This window comes from Phallusia mammillata, chromosome 5 (genome assembly GCF_965637545.1).
Source record: "Phallusia mammillata chromosome 5, kaPhaMamm4.hap1.1, whole genome shotgun sequence".
NCBI lineage: Eukaryota > Metazoa > Chordata > Ascidiacea > Phlebobranchia > Ascidiidae > Phallusia > Phallusia mammillata.
Genome location: NC_137256.1, coordinates 4,962,788 through 4,986,512, shown reverse-complemented (window position 1 = coordinate 4,986,512; position 23,725 = coordinate 4,962,788). Strand labels below are relative to the sequence as shown.

Genomic DNA, 23,725 nt, shown 5'->3' with positions numbered 1-23,725 from the left:
GCGGCATATTCAAGACAAAATATTCATCGATCTCTGGGTTATCAGCCCACCATGCTAATAGAGACGTGGGTTCGAATCCCACTTCTAACATCAGAAGAAGTCGCTATACAAATTGAAACACATACAAGAAATATATTAAACACATTAATACAGCATGTGAACCGAGTAAACACAAGTTTATCTGGTAAAAATTGCTATGGCCCCGGCCCTACATTAGTTTGCGCTTGGCTGACAAGTTGCGCCAAACGCGCCTTTTTCGCGCGCCCGTTGCCATTGACGATCGCCATCTTGATAACAAACAATGGTCGAGATTACGAGGTTTGACCACACGCGGTATTTACTGTTTACGAACACAAAAGGCTTGTGTGGTGCGTGACTATGTACTTTGCCACTGTTGTACAAAGAGGGATCGGTATTGTTCCTGTACGAATGTGTCATGTCTGTTCCATTATGTTTACTTATGGTCAAATGCGCCGTAAATTTCGTGTTAGTCTCTCCGTGACGTACAGTTGGCGGTCGTAAAAAGGTTAACTAGGCCAGCAGTATTGACATAGCTTTTACGTAACAAACTTATTTACAAGAAAGTTAGTGATTAAAATATGTTTTGCAGTATCATCAAGATAAGTCATAGCGTGTAAATGAAATGCAGACAAGTATGAGCAAAAATGACACCCGAAGATAAAGAATTGGACGACAACGACCTTCACGTTGCAGTTAGATTGGGTGATGTTGATGCAACCAAATTAGCATTGAAGCAGGGTAGGTGTAGGTTGAATGTAATGTGGTAGTTTCTGTGCTCTGTAACAATAATAAAAATATTAAGAAGTTGGTTTTGTAGTCAAAATAACAGTGCTGATTTAAAGTTAAAAGAAAATTATTATTGTAGTCACACATTATGTATTGAATATACAGGTTATGATCCAGACACAATTGGATTGTTCGAATGGAGTCCATTGCATGAAGCCTGCTATAATGGGGATTTGGAAATTGTAGAGGTATATTTCATTTTCGAAATTGTATACAGTTTTGTACCCTAGTTAAATGCATTAAAGTACAAAATGAGGAATTAAATTACCAACACATTGGTTTTGTTTGAAATAATTAAGTGAGCTTGTATTGAATAATTTGAATAACAAAGGTCATTTAAATCTAGATACTCCTTGAATATGATGCTGACCCCAACAAAGCTGACTGTGTCAGTGCAAATACATCACTTCATTATGCTTGTTCTGAAGGCCATGCTGAGTGTTTGGAAGCTCTTATTAAGAGGGGTAAGTAGCAGATGTCATTGCACAATTGTTATTAATTTGGATGCACTGTCTATGTTATTTAATGTAAATGTTTTGTGTGGAACTTTATAGTACACATCATGTTTACATTCATTCTGCCTTGTGTATTTCACAGGTGGAAAGCCTCACATCCAAAACAGCAATGGAGAAGATTGTAGTGATCAAACTAGTGACCCAGGCTGCCTCCAAGTCCTAAAAAATCATGGATATGGTAAACCTTGTTGTTTTGAGGTAAACATGTAGTTTTTAGCAATGCTTTAATCTGTGCCTATTTTGTAGGGAATTTGAACCAGCCGCAGACAAAAGCTGAAGAAAAATTAAAGAAAAGTGGCAAGCATGAACAAATATATACACCCAAAACATCTAAGTCGCCCAAGCGACCTGCACCAAAAGAATCTGAACAAGCAAAAACAAATACTAAATCTACCGATCTTGATGAGAGCATTGATAGTGGAAGAGCATCCCCAACCACGAACTCTTACAAGTCCAAGAGGTTTGCCTGGGATGAATTGAAAGAAGAAAGGAAGATGATTTCCTCTCCAGTTCGATCAATAGGAAGTTCTTATGGCAGCCTAAGCTCCCTTGGCTCCTCATCCTGTTCGGCTGCAGATGACAGTAAGTTGTGCTTAAGTCAAACTTTTTAATTGGTATCAAAGTCAAATTTTTCGATTGGTGCTTCCCTATATATCTGACCATAATATAACCAAGAACCAGAATAATTGAATTTGTATTTTAAACCACATCTTTAATAGTTAAAACAAAATGCAAATGAAGAAGTGAAACATGTTACATAATGTACTAAACCTATCAGTTTGTTTTTTACCACATCATTACCTCATAATACCATTCGTAAAGCCACCAGATAATTTAGTGCCATTAAAACAAGTTACAGTTAACCAAACAAACACTGTATAATAGTTGATTACTGTAAACTAAACTTCAATTTCAACATACAAAATGTGTGTTTATTTCAGGTGCTGGGGACTTAACTATGTCATTCAGATACAACAGCAAGAAACAAGAGTTTAAAGTGTGTGTATGGGAAATAAGACTCATCAGTCTGATAGCTGCTTCCCAGATGCCAAAGGTAAATTAAGAAGACTATATTTAAACTTCTTTGAAAGTTTCAGTGTCTGACATCTTTAAAGTTTTGGCAAAAATATATGCATTGTTGAATCCAAAAACTCTCTGTATGTTACTATAAAATCTGCTAAAACATGATAACAATCTCCACTAAATTCCTCATTTGTAAATTTGTCTCCAAAAGTAACAATACATTAAACTTTCGCAACCATAAGTAATTACAAAAAAATAAGTGCATTTGTTTGTGAAAAGGGGTTGAAATTATTTGTGTTTAAAATTTACGTGTTTAGGGGACCAATATTCATCTGTACATAAAAAGTACAATAATTCCGGATGATGAATTCAGTTCAAACCCGATGATGAAACGAAAATCAGATACAATTCACCTTTTCCCAGGAGAACATTCTGACACCAGTGACAATAACCAAAGGTCATTAGACTTTGCAAATATGAAAAAAAGTGGAAAAGTACAAGCCCTCAAACTGTATTTTTGTTTTTTCAGCTTGGTCTCGAACTGGCAAGAGAGGGAGGCAAAACTCGAATTTAAAAACCCTATTACTCTCGAATACAAAGACGTGTCTAAACAACTTGTCCATTCAAGTGCAGTTCAAGTACTGAAACCAATTCTCCTTAAGTGATTTAAATTGTGCCTATGAAACTTCTTAAATGCTGCTTCAAGTTGCACTTAACGGTCACTATGGTTATATTGACTGGTGCTATTTTCTGCTTTCTAGGTATGCCTTTGTGTTCGTCCGAAGCGATCGCTTATGTGGACAAGCAAACATACTGCCCATGATCCCGTTTTGGCAAGCAGGGAGTTAAGATTGTCTGATGCCGTCAAACGCCTAATGAAGGTACAAATGTTTCCATTTCTTAAGTGAAGGTTATGCTTGGACTCGTACTAAACAGCTTAAATTTCAACCAACAGGAGTCATATGAGGCTGAAAGGCATGATGTACTGGGTCTCACAAGGCAATCATTTCCTTTGGAGGACATTATAGCGCACAAGGGTATAACCAACCATTCTTTTAACAGTGATCCGAATGTTCGCATACACATGTCATCTTTGCTTGATGTAAAGCAATCTGAAAACAGGTATTGCACTTAACAGTTTTTGCGTAAAATGTTTGTCTCAAATTGATAAAAAAAACTATGTCTTTTTTACAATTAGATGTGCGAGTGATGGTGATCTACAAAAATCGTCTGTACATAAAACTGCAATTCTACCTCAATCTGAAGTTAAAAGTAAAGATGGGGAGAGCCATGGTTTTGATAAAGCTCCTACCTATAGGTTTGTCATGTTTTTTTAATAATATTTAATACATAAGCATGCATGTAACTGCCCATAAGCACAAATACCTTTTCTTCTTTTTAAACCAAATAGTTTTTTTCCTCTTTCCATATTAATACAAAATCTTTAAAAAACTACAAAAAATAGTTTATTTTAATGCAGACTTATTTTCGTTTTTTAGCCATACTTCACTGAAAGGTGTTTCCACACACACAACACCGATTAACAAACAAACCAAAGTACCAGTTTTCAGTATTTCCAAATCAATGGAAACGCTTGACATCAAAAGCCACAAAACCAGGTAAGTAATCTCCCACTGAATTCTGACCCAAACATGTGTGTGTTGTAAAATTATCTATTCATCTTCTTTGTTAGGGACAACAACCCAAAAGTAAAGGTAAAAATGCCACAATTTAACAGTGGCTACTACAGTCAAGTTGGTAAGTTGTTGTTTTTCACTTTCTGGTGTGTTGTAAAATACCATTCTCATTTGCAACCTGTTTCAGAAGGAAATTTACAAACTAGAGGCAGAACCACTAATCAACACAGCCGAAGCAGGCCACATTCTGGAAAGAAACTTTTAGCAGCTGCGGCTAACAATATTGTGCATCTTGATACCTCTGTTGTGCAAGCCATTGACAATGAGGAGAGTTCTGTGGGCAGTCCGTCAGAAAAGGTATTTTAAAAAAATATTTAACTTGTAAGATGCAGACAGTGCATACTGCTTCAACCTATAAGGGCTTATTAGTGCAGACAGTCAAAAAAGAGATGGGCTATTGTAGACACCCAGCCGACATCACTTCGGTTACCAAGCAGTTGCTTGGCTATTGTGAGCCAATTTTGTTGTTGTTTATGCATAGTTATGGCATTGAACAGAATAGCTGGGGCATGACTTTTTAGCCTGTTACTCCCAACAAACTAGAGTGTGGTTGGATGGATACACTATCTCTTGTCACCAACTGCACTAATAATACATTGGCTTTTCATTTATTGGCTTGGTGCTTTTACACATACGCATCAACCCTATTTGTTCATTTCTAACCCAAACCCTTATTGACAGAAAATAAGTGACTTTGAGAAGCCTGCCAGTGACCACATTTACACTCACCAGCGGGCAAACTCATCAAACTCCTTTACGGAAGTAGATGAAAGTCCATCACCATCAAGGCGAAGAAAACCTTACATTTATAACAGTCCTAAACATTCAAAGCAACTCACTGTCCCTCAGGTGATATCAAAATCCAGAAGGACTAAAAAAGATTTAACAGTGCAAATTGACCCAAAATACACTACTGTCAATTTTGAACATCAAGTAAAACACAGGGAAACTATTGAAATGCAGACGATACATACTTCAAATAAGGAGCCTTTGGATTGTGAATACAAAACACATCACGATCCAAGGCTGAAGCCAAGAGTGAAACAACTGAATAATACAAAGCCTCTTAGTTCAAAAGAACAAGCTCTAAGGAGGTTAATATATGATGAATCAGATTTAGATGAGTTTAATCCACACTCAAATCCATGTTTTGTTCATGACTAATTTATTTCAGTTTTGAATTTACTTTTTATTTTTATTCTTTTTTTATTACATTTATTGGTTTTATATGTATTTTTCCATGACTGCAGATATTTCTATTGTTTTTTTTCAAGTTGTCACTGTCTTCCATTTTATTTGCAATTCATCTAAATGTGCAAATACATGAACAAAAAATTTACAACATGTCCCTGATATAAACGCAAGTAGCAAAGTAAAATCATGTGAATCCAATCATGGATTTTTTCCTACTGGACTTCTGAGATGCTTTAAACGGAGAATTGGGAGTGTATGGTTTGACCTGTTTTCGCCTGGGTGAAGCTGTTGGGCTACTTTTTGCCAGGCCCTTTGAAAACACATTATCTTCAGAAATGTTTGACATTGTCACCAAAGGTGTTTTGGGTATGCTTAAGGTAGTAGGCAAATCGTTAGGCTTATCGACAGTTTTAACTGGAGTTTTTGTCAATTTCTCTGATCGGTCAACACTATTTCCATCAATTTCCATAGTTATTCGCTCTGATGGCATGTCGCGTACAGACAAAGCTGCTTTACGCTCTCCCTCTTTTTCTTCTTTTAATCTGTGTGCTTCCAATTTAGTCCACAGTTGTTCATAAGTGTTGTCCCAGGTGGAAACCAAAACAACACCTAAATCTGTCGCACCATCTGTGTTTATAAGGTGCAAGTCTTGTACTTCACATTCATTGTCTGTATAAGTTGAATCAAGTTTTGCTCTTCTGTTCTGTGTTGGATGAACGCCTGTTTCATGAGCATGCAACAAATCTCCACTCAATTCAAAATGGTTGCTACACGTTTGGCAAATGTATTGGTTAGTTGAGTCACTGCAATCCGAATTTTCATCTTGCTGTTGACTTGCAGGAGAGGTGGAGTTCACAGTAGGTCCACACAGAAAACAAACACTATTACATATTAGGCATTGACTTTGTTTTGTTCCCATCAGTTCAGCTTTAATTCTACTGCCCAATGAGGCCGCAGAAAACCTGGTTGCTGAAATACCTCGACTGGTTTCAAATTCATCCTTACCGTATGAAATCATGTCACAGGCCCACTGTCGATAGATATCTTGAGAAATCTTCTCCTGTTTCTTAGCCTTTTCACTGTAAAACAATGAACTTGACAAACCTTTTGTAAACGAGCCTTCGTCCGAAACCTGTGTGACATCATTCAGTATCAGAGGTTGGTAAATAACATCGCCACACTCCGAGATTTGTATTACAACTGCACTATTTTCATGACTGAATGCAGTAATGCCCACAACTGGTTGACTAAGTCGTCTTTGAAGGTAACTGTTGTGCCTAGGCACTGGCACCTGTGATAAACTTCTTTTGATGGTAGTAAAACTTCCAAGGGACCTTGGTACACATGTTGCAACTGGTGGTTTTTGTGTGGACTTTTCCATCTTGAATTGAAAACTATGTAACTGTTGAGGCATTTGATTTGCTGCTACCACTAAGGAAATGTTGTTATTTTCGTCTTGCATGTTAACAGCAGCTAAGTGTTGGCATGGTTTTCTGCAATACATTTGACAAGAAACAATGTTAAAACATCTACACAGAATACTGGAAACAACAACGAATACAATGTACCTCATACAAAGTGACCATTGCAATAGTGGCTCTTTGTTGTATCTTTGATCCATCAACAATAGATTGTACTGAGTAGCAACTAGGCACTGAAAAATGTGCTGGGTATTTTCATAGCTATTTTGGTGAAATGAAGATCCCGGTAAAATAGTCATAATTTTCTCATTTTCATTGTTGTGTGGCAAGCAAAGCACTCTGAAAAAAAATGTTTGGCTAAGTTCACTTCCATTCACAAAACCAAAGTCAAGTATTTACTTTGAAGGACTTGGACTTCTAAATCGCATGTCTATTACATTCACTTCAGAACGTTTCGCGAGGTAAATCTGATGTGGATGTGCTGCATATACAACTTGACTCCATTGATCGCATAGGGTGTCAGTTTCTGAAAAATTTAGCCGTTGTAGCCCTCTTGAAGCATCCTTCATAAATATAAAAGACGTATTACATATACTCTTTAGTTTTTACAGAGAACTACTGGTTCAGGACAAATAGATTTTAAAGCTTTTCAAAAACAAAAAGTGAAATATGGCCTGAGATGTAAAATAAACTCATGTTTGCAGCACCTTGTCATTAACATTTTGTTCTGATGTGGAGTTCCATGCATACACTGAACCATTGTACAATGCCACAACACTCTCTCCTGCCATGTATGGATTGAGATCTAAACTGCTAATGGTGGAGGTGCTTTGAAAAGCACCACATGCATTTATGCTGTTGCAGTCAGTGAACGTGGACCTAAACTGTTCATGTTAAAGTAACAAAAAATGTAATGCTTGTGCATCAAGCAACAGCAAACACACCTTGAGGTGTCTTCATCAATAAAATGAATCTGGTCCTTGGTCAAAGATGCAATTAAAGCACCGTTATGAGTCCTTGCTCCAAACATACTAATATCAGGCCTATCAGAAGGGGAGGAAGCGCATGTTTGTAAAACTGTTCCATTCAGTTTCCACCTGTGATCAAAATCACTGTTACACATTTTGTTTACATTAGTTGTATTCCTTTTTGTGGACTTACTCACCTGATTTTTGAACCCGTTTCCAATTGAGGTGAAACAAAATCATCAGTTTTCTGAAAACAAAACTACCATTGCATTGAGGAAACTTTTATCCACCACATTTGAACAAACCTTTGCTTTAATGTTTACAATCTGAAATTCAACCGCATCCATTGCAGAACCTTGTGGATACATAAGCACACCACTACTCCCATACTTGCTGAAACAATTGAAACAGAACATGTATCAATAAAAATGATCTTTAAAATCATAGGGTAGAGATTTCAAAACCTTACCTAGGTCCCATATCGACATAATCGATACAACCTCCTGTGTAATCTGCATTATAATTCATGTTCTGTGTTTGCAAAACAGCTTCCTCCAATAAATGTTCATTCAGTACATTTCGAGGTATGTCAAGATGACTTGGGTTTAGCAACTTTTTTGTTTGTCTTGTGGCCATGTATTCTTCCTACAAAATGTAACTAATAGTTGTTTACAATAATCATTCATATGATGTCCAGAACCAAATACACCCTAAGATGCTACAGAACTCACTCTAAAAAGTATTGATTGCTAAAAACTACCCAGTTTTATTAGACTGTATAATTTATTGAAAAAGTTACATCTTGTCCAGCGATAACTCGATTACATCAGTTGTACTCCAGTCGGTTTTATAAACACTTGCCTCAGCTGGTTCATAGTAACAGTCTTGTGTAATGGAGTAAGGGAAAAGGTGTGAATATTCTTTTAAAGCTGTGCCATGGTAAGCATCAGGGTGGTCGGTGAGAAGGTTGTGAATCTGTTGCTCCACATTAGACACCACTTCAACTTAACAAATCATAATTACTAATTACCTAGGATGTAAGTAGTAACAAAATAGTTCGGATGAAGTAAGGCACCAACAACCAATTGTGTATTAGTAACTAGGGACAGTTTACTTGACCAAACAAATGTTATGGCTTGAGACTTCAAATGCAACTAACCAGAACCATCTCTACCACGTCTACTACATAAAACATGGCACTATAGGCAGACACAAACTAGCGTTGGTTAACAAGCATATAACTGACCACCATCACAAAAAGTGATTTTTTTGTTCTTTAGACTCAAGACCAGAAGTTTTAAGAAAAAAACTTTATCAACAATAAACTTAAAATGTAATTCAAAGGCAATTTATTACGTCACATACAACCAAAATCAATTATGAGAACATGGTTTAAGTTTACTTTGTATTACCTTGTCGCTTTCCAGCCTCATTTATGACACAACGATCTTGATACAGGTCAGCAATTCCTGGCTTGTGAAATAAAATGTCGACTTGGTTTGGCTTGCCCAAAGGATGAACATCTTGACTAGGTACAAAGATCCTACAACAGTAGTGTTTAGAGGAAGAAAAAACTTTAAACTAGATAAGTTCACCTGTGCACATCAGTGTCTAAAGTATGAAGCAAAGATTTTTCTTTTTTGGCAGTAAAATGAACCTTTTCATTCTAAAAACATAACTTTTTTGTGTGAAATGAGCAAAAAAACAAAATGTGACACAATTTTCAAGCCAAATGAAAGGACTCTGTTTGCAGTAGGCTTTGTACCAAGTAGAAAATCTGACTATATTACGAAAACAGTTGTTTTAAGTTTTTCTGTAGCTATTTCAAAACATACGTCGAATTCCAGGTTAACAGCTTCAACGCATCCATACTCTGTGAATGCATCTTGGTTGCTTTTAGGTCCAACTTTATTTGTGCTTGGAAAAACGTAGTCGTAGAATTCCATTCCAACCTCAGAATCACATATTTAACCAGTTGAGCATGGTTTTGTCAGGTAAAAAAGGATAGGGTATTTCCCTACGTAACAGAGAAAATTTGAGAACTTTTGTTTTCATAAAATTTCCACAATTTACAATTTGTTCAGGAAATAATACTATGTGTTTATGTTTATAAAACGTAATAAAAGAGAAAACTTACGTAACGCCATTTTCTGAAAACGAAAAAATTGCCCCCAAAACGGGATTATTTGTAAAACTTCTGTTGTTTGTTAAGACAAATACATATATTGTGCTAAACGTCACTATTCCATAGATAAAATATTAAAAGGCCAGAAACACTGAAAATGACTGTTGGTTTTGTCCACAACAAATCTTTTGTAACTCCCTTTCATTTTTATTCATGCGTTACATTCTGACCAATGAAAATGCTCGAAAATCGTCCTTTCTTGACAGCTGATTAGCGTTTGTTTACATGGCCCAGAGTCAAGACAATAAATTGGATGAGAATACTGCGCCAGATTATAAAAGGTTCATTTTTAAGATAGTCACAGCGTGCTTTTTCCATTAATTATATTCTTTGTTAACACTGATGTACTGTTTTGAACTGACTTGTGTAAGTATAATATCTACACCACCCCACATAACAGATTTCAATTCATAGGGCACGCTCACTCACTGGGTTGGTTAAAAACAGAATAGGAACAGGAACAGGAACGGCAATGTCAAATGGCGCAATAACAGCAGACTCATGTGTATTATCATCGTTAAGCTATAATATTTCCGGGAAAAAATAAACACTGTTTGTTTACTGTTTCAACACTAATTAGTATTATTTGAGTAAATGTAAAGATATTTTTTTCTCAAAAATAATGTTTGTGAATAAACCTATTGTTATATTTGTGGGCTAAGAAATAGCAGAAATATTTCAAAGAAACAATCATACTTAATTTTTAGGTTTAGATTGTATTTTATGTATAGACAGTAGTAACTTTTGCTTGGTGAATGTCTTGAACATTATGGCTATCTCACATCAAGACAAGCGGGACATGGACAAGTTCATCAAGTTTTTGTGTTTAAAAAGTGCCCAAGTTATTGTTCAGGGTCGACTTGGCAAATCAATCGTCACACAATCAGTTGCTACTCCGTCAGGAGCAGAATGGGTATGTTTCCTGTTTTTTTTTTCCTGGGTACAGCTGCTGGGTTCTTTTGTCATTGTTCCCATCTCCTTATTGTTTTTCGCTTATTTACAACCACTAGATTTTCACAGCTGTGTCCTGTGTTTTTGTGTCACAATACCATGATGTGTTATTATGTTTGTTGCACCAAGGTGCATATGAACAAAACACAATGCAATAATTCAGTTGTAACTGCTTGTAACTAAGTGTATCGGCTGCTAGCATTATGATTATTGTACTTTTAGTGCTTAAATAAGCAACTCATTTTTTGCAGTTTAATTTGGCAATTAAAGACTATCCTGAAATCCTAAAGGAAGTAAAGGCAGCAATGGCAAATGGAAATCCAAGCACTGGTCGATCATTAGTGATTGAAATATCATTAAGAACCAGCGATGCCGATTCTCTTGTTTTAGAAGTTTGGTCTATTGGAGTTACTAACAAGTAAACAAGTTTTTATTGTGGTTCCTTTAACTATGTAGTTTGTCTATTTCCATGTTTTCAAAAATATCATAATTGACAAAACTTCATTATTTTCGTAAGTTTCATGAAATTGTTGTGCTTTAGATGTGATGATGTCAGAATTCATCACACTGTTTACAACCGTATGTCAATGCTGTTAAGATCTTTGCTGTGTGTTTCACGCATGACACCGGCTTATAAACTGTCCAGAAAACAGGGGAAAGAATATGTTATCTGCTACAGGTTAGTGTTGGAACACTTTTCGTTTTTTTCTATACTTTTGTTTTTTCATTTAAAATTCTGAGTTTTCTCCAGAGTTTATATGGGTCAGATAAGCCTAAATGGACTTGGTGAGGGTTTCAAAACATTGAGAGTTGGATCTGTAGCGAGCCCTGTTGGAACAGTCACCATGTCAGCTGCATACCGAACTACCGAAAACTTACATGTGTCAACAAAAGGAGTGTAAGTCTTAGTTATGTCAATGCTTACAGCTTGTTACATGTGTCTGACAGCTTTTTCATGTGTTAAGCTCCACCCAACTGATGGGATTGGCTGATGATCACACTTCGTCTGCAGCTCAACCCTGCTATACACTGACTTCAAGGCTTCGAACGTAATATAAAAAGCTTTAACTCACACATGTTTTGACTTATCTTGACACAATAAATAATTTTTATAGGTTAAGTGAAACATCTGACTCCAACCCACTGGGTAGAAAAGGGTCCTACTCCCCTTCATTTAACATGTTTAACGCTTCCCAATCTGCATCACCTCTACCAGATAAAACGGTCAGTTGTGTTAACGGTTGTCTTTGTCGCAAGTAGAGTACCTTTTTTATGTGTGATTTTTTTAGGATGGTGACAGAGGTTTTAATGCAAAAGCTATGTTTACTGTTGGAACTCCACCAAGGGGAGCCAACACCACCACCCCACATAACAGATTTCAACATCGCTCAAATTCAACAGGGTTTCAAAGGTATAAGGTTTAAATCATCTTTCAAATCTTTTTCTGTTTCATTGCTGGCATAAACAATAATAATGAACAAACAAGCCAATATAGTTGAAAAAACATGCTGTTTCGACACATGTCTTATGTCATTCTTACATGAATATGTGTTGAAACAGCATATTACAACTATATCGGCTTGTTTGTTGCTTGTAAGAGTCTTTAAAACCATGAATTATTTACCTAAATGATAACGAAACTTTCGTTGTTTGATTTTATGATATATAACAGTAAAACCAATGAATGATAAAAATCCTTGGTAAAACAGAATCAGTCAGTTTCAGGAAGGGATAATATCTTGCTTAAATGTCAAAAATTATGGAAGGATTATAATATTCATTTATTTTATCGTTTATTAAAGAAGGTAAACAGTGATTGCCAGGTAAAGCCCTGCTCTTTATGATTTTAACCTTTTACTCTAACTGTAGTTTTGATTGTTAACCATGGGATATGTTTGAGTAAAGCCAATTACAAAAAACAAATATTTAGATGGTAAACTTTTGAGTTAAACTGTAACGCTAAACTTTTTTTAGGATTCCACAAGTGCAGACAAGCTCAAAGGGCTCCAGTCCTGTAAAGAGTACTCATTCCCACATTAGATATGGTATAATCCAATACTGTGATTTATTTGATAGGTTAGGAAACAATTATTATGTTCCATAGGTTTCTCTGCACCAACCTTAAACATTAATACCACCTCCGGCAATCCCACTCAAAAGGCTGCGGAATCAAATCTTACTGATGTAGATTCCAGAAGTAACAATACACAACCAGATGGAGAAAACAATACAGCCACAACTTTCTGTCACTGGAATAACTCAAATGTGACCAAAGTACAGGCAGACAGTGTGTTGTTGCCCAATTCCCCAACACACAATGTTCCAGTGACAAAACCCAAGAAAAATGGAAAAGTTGTATTGGGATGGAAAGATGACTCAACGTCTACCAAGCAATCCACAAAATATGCTTCGTCACCACCGTTCCTTGTATCTGGTGCTTTTGTTTCTGGGAGTAAAACTGCCAACAGAGCACAAGCAACTCTAGCTGCTGCAGAGGCTTTGGTCCAGCCTTTCACTGACCTTGTAAATGTGGACAATGCCTCTGATGACAACCTTTCACAAAAAAGTGATTCAGACAATGGCCTGGAGTTGAATAGGCAAGTATTTATTTTTGGAGACATGCAAACTTTAAATACACCATAATAGCAGACACTTAAGGTATTTTTTATTGATTCGAATATAAAGCCCATTTTAAATTATTGTTTCAACCACAAACTGAGCTATTTGAACAGTGTTTAGTGAACTTCATTAAAACATATATAACTTATACTGTCTTATAGGCAGGGTTGCCACCGACTTGAAACCAAAAATAAGGACAACTGAAAAATTAAATTTTTATACGAAATAAAACAAACGTTTTTGAACAAATCTTTGCATTTATATGAGCCATAACATATCATATGCAATATTTTGACAGAAACAATCCGTTCCGGCCACTCCCTGTTCGTAAAAAATACTTCGTGCATCTCGCAACAGCTCAGGTCTAGGTTTACTTTTACTTGTAGCAGGGATTTTACCAGTAATTATTGAAAATAAGACTAAAGAAGGACTGAAGTCAAAAATAAGGACATTTCTTAGAAATAAGGACAATGAACTTTTCTAAGACATAGCCCGTCAAAGTAAGGACAAATCTTAGAAATAAGGACGGTATGGCAACCCTGCTTATAGGGATAGACCAAAATTGGATTCGTTCTGTTTGGCCGAGCACCAAGCAGTTACTAGCTGTGTAGCTGTACAGGCCCCAGACATACGTGTTTTTCCTCCATTCAATGCATTTAGAACAGTCATTTTTGTTCTTGGGTACCCATTCGGACACTAGTTTTGTATGTTAGCAGGGCATGCATATGTGAATTTAATACTCGGGTCATTTTGTGCAACTACTAGGCCAAGCACTGAGTATTAAAACAGCGATGCTCAGTACCGAATCCTCTGCTTCTGACTTGGCTTGGCTCAGCCCATCCCTATTGTCTTGTATCTTTGAAAGTATCTACAACGAGATAACTTGGTTTGCAGCATTTTCATTTTTTATTAGGCTACTCTGTGTTTACAGGTTGGGAGACAGAAAGTCACAGACTAGAAGTGACAGCAGTGACAGTTTGACATCAAAACACAGTGAGGAAAGTTCAGGAGGAACACCAGAACATTTTGGAAAACAAAGATTGGATGACTTTGTGATGGTCGATCTGGTAATATAAGACTCCTTTAAGTGGTGCTTGTAATTATGCCACTAAAGATACTGTATTGCTTTTTTAGAACCCAGCGTTTGGGAGAGATGACTCGGTTGGTGACCTTGGGAACTTCTATAGAGAGTGTGAAAACATTCCAGAACTTATTATGTTTGAGGAACACAAAGGGACAGAAACAGATGAAACATTGGTAAATATGTGAAAAATAGTCTTTAAATACCATATTTATCCTTGTTGGGGTTTATTCTTACATTTCACACACCATGCAGTATTTTAAGCGGAAAACCACGTGGTGACATGCGGTAACATACAGTATTTAGTACCACCCGTTTCCAACCTAGTAAGAATTCCTCTCCAGTAAGAAATTTAGAACCTTAGTAGAGAAATTTCAATTTTTGCATGTGAATAATATATATTTAATTGTTATGGGTCCCCTTCCCTGAAGGGGACACATATTGTTTTTGTCCGTATTTTTTTTTCTTTTTTTCTTTTTTTCTTTTTTTCTTTTTTCTTTTTTTCTTTTTTCTGTCCAACGCTGGTTTGTGAGACGCATTTGGTCAAGAAAGAGTGCTTCAAATTTATTCAAATTTGGACATATGTTAGATATTAATCCAAACTTGGTCCACCTGAAGTTTGACCCCAAATTACCCAGCGGTTCACCCACAGGCCCCCGAAACGTAAAATTTTTAACGCTGGTTTGTAACGCTTGTTTAGTGAAGAAAGCGTGCTTCAAATTTATTGAAATTTGGACATATGTGAGATATTAATCCAAACTGGGTCCACCAGAAGTTTGATTCCAAATTACCCAGCGGTTCACCCACAGGCCCCCGAAACGTAAAATTTTTAATGCTAGTTTGTAACGCTCGTTTAGTAAAGAAAGAGTGCTTCAAATTTATTGAAATTTGGACATATGTTAGATATAAATCTGAACTTGGTCCACCTGAAGTTTGACCCCGAATGACCCAGCGACACACCCACAGGCCCCCGAAACGTAAATGTGTCTAACGCTCATTTGGTCAAGAAAGACACTGTAGGCAGAAGTCCCAAGAGAGTACGTTTACGAATAATAGTGCAGAGCGGGAGGGCTCAGCTTGACGTTGGACAGACGTTTTACGAGACGTCGTTTCGGTGATTAGAAATCAGCTGTTTTGCACAGCAATGCTATGTCGTTTTATGAAGTTATCACTCACATTTTCAGTTTTGACAAAGGTTTCACACCTATGACGTGATTTAAACCTAATAAGCGTGCTTCGGTTTCGTATATGTCAAGCAAAACTTTCTTAAACAAACTAAATATGAAAAAATAAACTTGACTTTTTTGCAAGATAAAAGTTTTTTTTAAATGCTTAGTGTCAGGTTGGCCGCTGCATGACCACGGGTTACTTAAGGTCAATTAGTAGGTATTACTAACACAGTTCAGAACTTTCTTACGTCATAACGTAGCGTTTTTTTTTTTTGAATCAAATACTCAAGGCATGTATATATTAGGTCAAACGGTGTTGTTGAACACCAAGGACGGCGTGTTATTGAAAACGGTGTCAAAAGGTCAAACAGTCGTTTGGTGTGTACACCCTAAAGGTTACTACAGGTCAATGGTACTCGTTTGCGAAACAAAGTTAAATGAAAAACTCGTTTTGCGAAACAAAGTTAAATGAAAAGTTATGTATACACTTGCAGCAAATCGCTTTTTAATTGTCTGTAACACAACTGTTACAGCTTTCTAGAAAAAAATTGTGTTTAAAACCGGACCTTGGACGACAATATCTGGGTCAAAGCAAGAGATTAAATTGAAAGTATTTGTTTCGTTCTTTTTTATTGTTTTTGTAATTATACGACAATAATAGTGCAAAAAATACAAACAATTTTTTTTTATTGTTGGGTTAATGCTTTCTAAAAATTTGTCCTTAAGAATTAAAAAATCACCGCAACATTTGTTTACCATAAATCCGCAAAAACACGCATGTGGGGACCCATTAGTTTTTGTTAACAAAAACAATCATATGTGTAGATCAAATGATATGTATAGTAAATTGGTAAATATCGTATAGAATATATAAAATGGAAGTATATCAGAAAGCCACCATTCTAGTTTTATAAGGGTTTATATTCAAAAAGTCTGTCTTCTTCAAGAAATAAAAAAGTTCTAAAATGTTTTGTGAGTTTTTTATTTAAAAAGTCTGTCTTCTTTAAGAAATAAAAATTGGTTGAAGTTGTTTTGTGGTGGGTTTATTCAAAAAGTTTATCTTCCTTAAGAAATAAAAATGTTTCGAATTGTTTTATAAGGGTTTTATTTAAAAAGATTGGATACCACTGGTTTTGGTGTTCAATGGCATCACATTTAACCTTGTTTTTTATACGAGGTGAAATGTTAAGCGCATTGCAATGTGATATATTACTCAAAAAATGAAGCATGTGCCTTTTACAGTAAATATGGTTAAGTCATAGGCAAATGTACCCACCCTCTTTTACTAACAAGGGTGGTTAGTTTGTAACCCCCCCTGGACTAGCCCACCAACGTTCCCCCTGTTTACTCACAATGCGCCAACCTCACTTTCTTGTAGCGCGTTTAGCTCTCATTCACCAATTGTGCCCTCCACTGCAACGCGCTCCTAACGTTGCAAGCTATTTCTGGCTTGGTGATGGTTATAGTGTAATTGTGTCGCTCACAAAGTAAAATAAACTCTACTGAAATGCATTTAGGCTTACTTAAATTGAGTGTATTTTGCTTGGTGAAGTTTAAGTGTCATTGCCTCGTAATCTTTGATTTTTTTGCTAAACTGTTTGTTATTTTTTCATTTCAAGCTGGACCTTGCCCAGGAGTTGGAAGTCTGTGCGCAAGACATGGCAGAATTTGACGAATTTATTTCAGAGATACATACGTGACATTTGTGTGCTTGCTCCTGTACACTGTGCCCCCTTCAATCATGCTTTCATTTTAAAAACACGACTTCTAGTACAAAGTATAAATAAAAACTAAAAGTGTTTGTTGTTGTTTTCTGTTTGGGAAGTGTTGATGTGAGGGTACTTCCAAATCAACAATTAAGGCCTACTACTGTATTACCATAATCAAAATATACAACACAACTAGCCTCCTGGGGTAAAAGAATATTCATACGCTTTGTATTTATAAAGGAAGTAGGCTAATAGATTTTTCACTATTGTTAGATGGTATGGTGAAAGGGAAAAAATGCAGGATGACTCCTTTTTATTTGCCCCCATTATTATGGGTCCCCTTCCCTGAAGGGGACACATATTGTTTTTGTCCGTATTTTTTTTTCTTTTTTCTGTCTAACGCTGGTTTGTTAAACGCATTTGGTCAAGAAAGAGTGCTTCAAATTTATTCAAATTTGGACAGATGTTAGTTATTAATCTAAATTTGATCCTCCTGAAGTTTGACCCCGAATTACCCAGCGGTTCACCCACAGGCCCCCAAAATGCAAATTTTTTAAAACATGGTTTGTTATATGCGTTTGGTCAGGAAAGAGTGCTTCAAATTTGTTTAAATTTGGACAGATATTAGTTATTAACCAAAATTTGATCCTCCTGAAGTTTGACCCTGAATGACCCAGGTGTTCACCCACAGGCCCCCGAAACGTAAAATTTTTAACGCTGGTTTGTAACGCTCGTTTGGTCAAGAAAGAGTGCTTCAGATTTATTCAAATTTGGACATATGTTAGTTATTAATCCAAACTTGATCCTCCAGAAGTTTGACTCCGAATTACCCAGCGGTTCACCCACAGGCCCCCGAAACGTAAATGTGTCTAACGCTCGTTTGGTCAAGAAAGACACTGAAGTCCCAAGAGAGTAACTCACTGGTTTACGATAGCAGGAGGGCTCAGCTTGACGTCGGACAGACGTTTTGGTGATCAGAAATCAGCTGTTTTGCACAGCAATGCTATTTCGTTTTATTAAGTTATCACTCACATTTTCAGTTTTGGCAAAGGTTTCACATCTATGACGTGATTTAAACCTAATAAGCGTGCTTCGGTTTCGTATATGTCAAGCAAAACTTGTTAATCAAAATAAAGTTGAAAAAATAAACTTGACATTTTTGCAAGATAAATGTTTTTTTTAAAATGCTCGTTGTCAGGTCGGCCGCCGCATGACCACGGGTTACTTAAGGTCAACTAGTAGGTATTACTAACACAGTTCAGAACTTTCTTTCGTCATAACGTAGCGTTTTTTTGGCAATAAATTTAGGAATCAACACTCAAGGCATGTATAAATTAGGTCAAACGGTGTTGTTGAACAGTAAGGACGGCGTGCTATTGAAAACGGTGTCAATAGGTCAAACAGTCGTTGCACCCTGAGAGGTTACTACAGGTCAATGGTTTTGCGAAACAAAGTTAAATGAAAAACGAATTGTTATGTGTACACTTGCAGCAAATTGCTTTTTAATTTAAAGTGTCTGTAACACAACTGTTACAGCTTTCTAGAAAAAAATGTGTTTAAAACCCGACCTTGGACGACAATATCTGGGTCAAAGCAAGAGATTAAATTAAAGTATTTGTTTCGTTCTTTTTTAATGTTTTTGTAATTAAATGACAATAATAGTGCAAAAAGAATACGAACAAAAAGTTTTCGATTCTCCTACAAAATTGTCGACCCTCCTACACAAAACAAAATTATTTGTCGGCGCATTTTGCAGTTTTTCTCACCCGACATAGTTGTCCGAGCAATTTATTACCCTGGATAAAAAATAATCCATTATGACAACATGGAAGCAAGTAGCCTACTCGCAAATTCACACAAACCTTATTTAATTTGATCTCCATTTAGTAGCGTCTGTGATATAATTCATGCTAAATTACCTGTCATTCATGTTTTGTTTAGGGAATAATTTCGCAAGGAGTTAATTTAATTGTAAATCATAGTACACCAGGCGTTTTACTGAATCAAGACGGTCTTCCAAGCATTCTCATATGACAAGGCATGCTGGGCTAGAAAAATCTAGCCTAGGGTGGGATTCAAACCCACGACAAGAGCCTTACCGAGACTCGTGCTTTACCGACTGAACTAAATTACGAAAGAAGTGCAAATTAGTGATGTACCGAATATTCGGTGTGCCGAATTTATTTGGCCGAATAGGCCATTTTTACAAAGATTTAGCAAACACAAATTTAAAGCTTGAAAACCTTTTTGTTTTATGTATATAAGATGGACTGCAAGATTATCGTCATTTTGGCGTATTGCTGGCAAATTGGCAACAAAAAGAGAAATCAACCCTGAGTCTTAATAGTTTGATAAAACATGCCCTGGTTTCACTATCTATTCAAAAAAAAACGTATCAAAAATCATATGAATAGAAAGGTTGTATTTTACAATACAAAGTTTGCTAGCTGGTATCATAAAAAACCTTGATAATTTTTCATGCGTTGTAACCGATTTCTTGCACGACAAGGAAGTCTCAAATCGTTTTTAGACCAACAAAAATTCAAAACTGTACCGGCCATCGTAGCAAGTAACTTTGTATTGTGTAAAGATAAGCGACATTTTCGCACATTGCTGGGAAACCGGCCACAACAAAAGCCAAATCAACCATGAGTTTAAAAAGTTTGATAAAAATGGTTTCACTATCTAAGTCAGTGTTTCTCAAACTTTTTGTTGTTGCGACGCCTCTGGAAACGTTTTCTGGACTTGCGACGCACTATCAAATAAAAGTTAATGAGGAAACTTTTTATTAAAGTTGCGTTTATTCATACAACAACAAAAAGCCACGAAACGAATATTCTGCAACGCCCTTGGACAATTTAAACGACGCACCAGGGCGTCGCGACGCACAGTTTGAGAACTACTGATCTAAGTTATTAAAAAGAACGTAGCCTATCAAAAATATTGTGGGGGTTGGACATATGAATGGATCTCTATCTAACAGTTTGGGGACAGATATGTCCTTCGCGTCGTCGTCCCGTGTCCCTACATGTCTTCAGCTTCTTAAATTTAAAGCATGCAACAAATTTGTTTTTTTTACCATTTGCTTTTGCGACGTTGGAGCTGTTTGGAATAAAAACCACTTCCCGATTAGAAGGGAACTCTCTGTAATCTATATTTGGTTTCACTTCTATTGATAATTTGAACAAAGAACAAAGTTGGGAAGAATTCGCCCCTTATTGGAATTTTTCCAAGCATGCTTTCCATTGTTTTAGTCTGGGGCCTTCCATGTTTTATTTCGCTATTGGACTTTCAGTAAAAAATATGTAGCCTATATATGGAATCAGGGAGTCGAACCACTTGTCATATGGGTTCAGGTTCGGTTCGGGTTCACCTCGTTTTGTTTTTAAGGGTTCGGGTTCGGTTCCGGTTTTTAAAAATGTATATTTTCGGGTTCGGGTTTTGTTCCGGTTTGGGCAAATTATCCGGTCGGAACCGGTTTGCGGTTTTTAAACCGGTTCAATTTTTTATTCGTTTTAATTTAATTCTACCCATCATCTACCTGGCCTTATCAAACTCCAAAAAAAAATTACCCGTGCACTGTTATTTTTGACACGCCCTATAGGTGTTATCTGGCGTATTCTTTAGTGCGCTGTTTTGAAAAAATCACAAAACACAAAACAGACTGCATTTTTTACTGGTTCGGTTCCGGTTTGGGTCCAACGCCAAACAAAATATGGGGTTCAACTCCGGTTCGGGTTTTTAGAAAATCGTAATTAGCGGTTCGGGTTCGGTTCGGGTTTAATGAAATTAACCGCTCAAACCGGTTCGCGGGTTCGGGTTCAGTTCCGGTTCGACTCCCTGTATGGAATATGTTCTTTTGACAAAAAGCGCCTTGGTGAAATGTCAAAGTGTCACAAATTAAAACAACTAAGCAAACCTACTTTGCCAAAAAGCAAAAACGTAACAAAAAAACAAATAAAGGACCAAAATAATTGATTTATTGCTATGTTTGTCGCAAATATGACCAATCTCCAAAATTCAATGTAACTTAATTAGGTATAAAATAAATGTTATTTCCCGATTAAAAGGAAACTCCAAATCGTGCCCCTTATTTTCAATAAGAAAAAAGACTTTGGGAAAAGTCGTGACCAAACTCGATTTTCCAAACGGGATTTCGCATTTCCCACTGCTTTGAGTCTATTACCTTCCGTGTTTCATTGCGCAGTTTTACTTCCAGGCCCAAAAGCGTGTATAAAAAAGCAACAACTGAGACGATAGATATCAGAAAGAAAAATGACAAGCTGAAACGAAGTTGAACTAGAAGTTGAACGGCGTGGAAACATTTGGTAGACGCAAGCGTTGGAACGAAAGCTGTTTGAAAATATGAATAAATAATATATTCTTTTTTACTAAGATGAACATAAATTCATAACTGGGATCAGCCCTGAAGCGTCTATGCAGACCAGCGATCACGACACACTCATATATAAATCACAGTACGCCAGGCCCATTGAAGGCGCTATACCGAATCAGCCGGTCACCAAGCATTCACCACCATATGGCAAGGCGTTCTTTTTTACTATTGACGATAAAACGGAATTTTGATTTCTCATAACTTAAACCAATTAAGTAAAACAGTTATAAACCGTGCAACACGCTAAAAATAATTTTGCGTGTCTTGCTGTTTTGATATGCTTCCATGTGAAATTGTGTTTTAAGTTTTAGATCCACAGACTGAATTTGAAACAGAAAATAATCATGAACAAAATATTTGCCCTGATTGTTGCTGCTCTTCTTCTCGTCGACACCAACGCGTCCACCATGTTTCGCCACAAGAGCAGAGCTGATGTTGAAAAGTCGAAAGGAGCGAAAAAGTCATGGGGACAACACACAATGGAGTGGATAAAGCACGTAGCTACATTGGCTGGTCGTTTGTCTAATTGGAAAACCATTTTGGGGTAAGTTTAAAATCAATGTAAATTTAACTTGGCTTGTAATGGGATTTGAATCAATATCCTTAAACCAACGATTTTAGATTTGCCCGAACCATTTTTCCGTGAAGTTTTTTGAATTGCAAACAAATTCATTTACGCGTTTTTTATTCCAGAGACAAATCATTGGCCGATGTGAGCTTACGGGAACTGAATGATCTGCTGAATAACAACGAGTTCATGCAGTTGATGGACGCAATTGACCGAGATGATCAATTGGTACAGAAGGATGCCGCACAAAAAGCAGCATTTGACATTAAACAACTTCTGGAAGAGTAAAAAAGTCTCGGACAAGCTCGATCCGGTAATTTTTGTAATGTTTCAATGACGTGAGATAATATGCGTTTATTTCTCTTGATGCACATAGCAACTCAATATATTGACCCTATAGGGTTAATGAATGTTTTATGTAACCACAGTTTGTATTACTTAAATGATAGTTATGATATTTTTGAAATTATGACCACATTTCGTAAACTAACTTCAGAGATTTTGCTTTTTTAGGCTGATCCAGTGAAGCATCATATGGATTCTTCATGCATATACCCAGAGTAAAATTTTTGGACGATGTTAATAAAAAATGTTGTGTTAAAAAGACTTTGTCTGCGTTTGTTTCAAGTTATAGCACTGAAAGACTCAACGGCAATTTTACCACATCACAAATTGTGCGCGAACTAAACTCCCCCAAAACATGCAAATAATAAGATTGTAAAAATGCCGCCATGTCTCGCTAAAATTATAATTTTTTGTTTCAAAATCTTGCCCTAAAATGTTTTGCTGCTTCCAAAAGGGCTACTCTAAAATACGCAATCTACGCAAACTAAAACTTACTAAGATGTTGACGGTTAGGGCTATTAGGGCCAGGGTGAAGGTTTTTAATACAAATAACTTCATAATTTAATCGCAGATACCTTTTGGGTCTAATTTTCTTGCAAGTTTACCGCCAAGTTGGCCGAGTGGTTAGCGCAACCACCTTGTGATCACAAGGTCATGGGTTCTAATACTATCTCGGTCGCTTGTGTTTCCCTGAGCAAGAAACTTAGGCGGCATATTGCTCCAACCCAGTGGTTCCCGATGGGTTGAACTAAATTGAAGTCACCAACTGCCTAAAACCGAAAAAAAAATCAAATAAAAATAATTAACGGACTTGCAATAAAAACAGGCAGCTCGACGGCGGACTCAATGTGAGAATAACGCATTCAGGCGTTGCCCGACCACCGAGGATAAAAATGAAACCAACTAACAAACAAAGTGGTAACATGCAGTACCAGGTTGTGTTTATAGTACCACTCTCAATACATATGAGAATTTTAAGCCCAAACTGGGCATCTGAAACTAAATTATAGTGTTATTTTTGTTAGAAACCCTCACCCAGACCCTGAAAGCCCTAACCGTCAAGCGTCAACGTTTTTA

The 23,725-nt window shown here is 36.6% G+C and overlaps 4 protein-coding genes across 5 annotated transcripts; 3 read left to right on the top strand and 1 right to left on the bottom strand.

Annotated features, from left to right (window-relative positions):
- Window positions 1-22: 22 nt before the first annotated feature.
- LOC145227669 (uncharacterized) lies at window positions 23-5,384 on the top strand. 2 transcript variants are annotated; one of them, XM_080092554.1, is made up of 15 exons: window positions 23-759; window positions 913-995; window positions 1,154-1,271; window positions 1,405-1,500; window positions 1,569-1,904; window positions 2,264-2,376; window positions 2,663-2,802; window positions 2,875-2,983; window positions 3,107-3,226; window positions 3,301-3,467; window positions 3,544-3,663; window positions 3,845-3,964; window positions 4,039-4,103; window positions 4,173-4,339; window positions 4,724-5,384. In XM_080092554.1, the coding sequence occupies exons 1-15, from the start codon at window positions 666-668 to the stop codon at window positions 5,204-5,206; spliced, it is 2,331 nt and encodes a 776-aa protein (XP_079948680.1). In that variant the 5' UTR covers window positions 23-665; the 3' UTR covers window positions 5,207-5,384. The 2 variants fall into 2 exon arrangements, with proteins under 2 accessions (XP_079948680.1, XP_079948679.1); XM_080092553.1 differs by having other exon boundaries at window positions 4,170-4,339.
- LOC145227673 (uncharacterized) lies at window positions 5,317-10,322 on the bottom strand. Its single transcript, XM_080092557.1, has 13 exons — window positions 9,763-10,322; window positions 9,461-9,642; window positions 9,221-9,291; window positions 9,038-9,168; window positions 8,487-8,629; window positions 8,095-8,270; window positions 7,931-8,018; window positions 7,823-7,872; window positions 7,602-7,754; window positions 7,365-7,536; window positions 7,057-7,220; window positions 6,805-6,996; window positions 5,317-6,729 (listed from the first exon to the last, which is right to left on the bottom strand). Exons 2-13 carry the CDS (start codon window positions 9,569-9,571, stop codon window positions 5,421-5,423), a joined length of 2,760 nt encoding a protein of 919 aa, XP_079948683.1. The 5' UTR covers window positions 9,572-9,642; window positions 9,763-10,322; the 3' UTR covers window positions 5,317-5,420.
- A 166-nt stretch (window positions 10,323-10,488) lies between these two features.
- On the top strand, window positions 10,489-17,431 carry LOC145227670 (autophagy-related protein 13-like). Its single transcript, XM_080092555.1, has 12 exons — window positions 10,489-10,723; window positions 11,013-11,179; window positions 11,303-11,440; window positions 11,513-11,659; window positions 11,727-11,810; window positions 11,877-11,985; window positions 12,051-12,172; window positions 12,736-12,806; window positions 12,866-13,358; window positions 14,312-14,447; window positions 14,515-14,637; window positions 17,250-17,431. Exons 1-12 carry the CDS (start codon window positions 10,580-10,582, stop codon window positions 17,328-17,330), a joined length of 1,815 nt encoding a protein of 604 aa, XP_079948681.1. The 5' UTR covers window positions 10,489-10,579; the 3' UTR covers window positions 17,331-17,431.
- A 4,164-nt stretch (window positions 17,432-21,595) lies between these two features.
- LOC145229889 (uncharacterized) lies at window positions 21,596-22,909 on the top strand. The gene is made up of 3 exons (XM_080095230.1): window positions 21,596-22,279; window positions 22,429-22,616; window positions 22,817-22,909. The coding sequence occupies exons 1-2, from the start codon at window positions 22,080-22,082 to the stop codon at window positions 22,589-22,591; spliced, it is 363 nt and encodes a 120-aa protein (XP_079951356.1). The 5' UTR covers window positions 21,596-22,079; the 3' UTR covers window positions 22,592-22,616; window positions 22,817-22,909.
- The last annotated feature ends 816 nt before the right edge of the window (window positions 22,910-23,725 follow it).

Coding starts and splice junctions, on each gene's coding strand:
- LOC145227669 (XM_080092553.1), top strand. CDS start 666: ATGACACCCGAAGATAAAGAATTGGACGACAACGACCTTCACGTTGCA. Junction 3,227..3,300: donor CCGTCAAACGCCTAATGAAG/GTACAAATGTTT, acceptor TTCAACCAACAG/GAGTCATATGAGGCTGAAAG. Junction 3,965..4,038: donor ATCAAAAGCCACAAAACCAG/GTAAGTAATCTC, acceptor CTTCTTTGTTAG/GGACAACAACCCAAAAGTAA.
- LOC145227673 (XM_080092557.1), bottom strand. CDS start 9,571: ATGGAATTCTACGACTACGTTTTTCCAAGCACAAATAAAGTTGGACCT. Junction 9,292..9,460: donor CTGTTAACCTGGAATTCGAC/GTATGTTTTGAA, acceptor TTATGTTTTTAG/AATGAAAAGGTTCATTTTAC. Junction 8,630..9,037: donor TGAGGCTGGAAAGCGACAAG/GTAATACAAAGT, acceptor TGATTTGTTAAG/TTGAAGTGGTGTCTAATGTG.
- LOC145227670 (XM_080092555.1), top strand. CDS start 10,580: ATGGCTATCTCACATCAAGACAAGCGGGACATGGACAAGTTCATCAAG. Junction 11,660..11,726: donor CATGTGTCAACAAAAGGAGT/GTAAGTCTTAGT, acceptor TCATGTGTTAAG/CTCCACCCAACTGATGGGAT. Junction 13,359..14,311: donor AATGGCCTGGAGTTGAATAG/GCAAGTATTTAT, acceptor CTGTGTTTACAG/GTTGGGAGACAGAAAGTCAC.
- LOC145229889 (XM_080095230.1), top strand. CDS start 22,080: ATGAACAAAATATTTGCCCTGATTGTTGCTGCTCTTCTTCTCGTCGAC. Junction 22,280..22,428: donor AATTGGAAAACCATTTTGGG/GTAAGTTTAAAA, acceptor TTTTTATTCCAG/AGACAAATCATTGGCCGATG.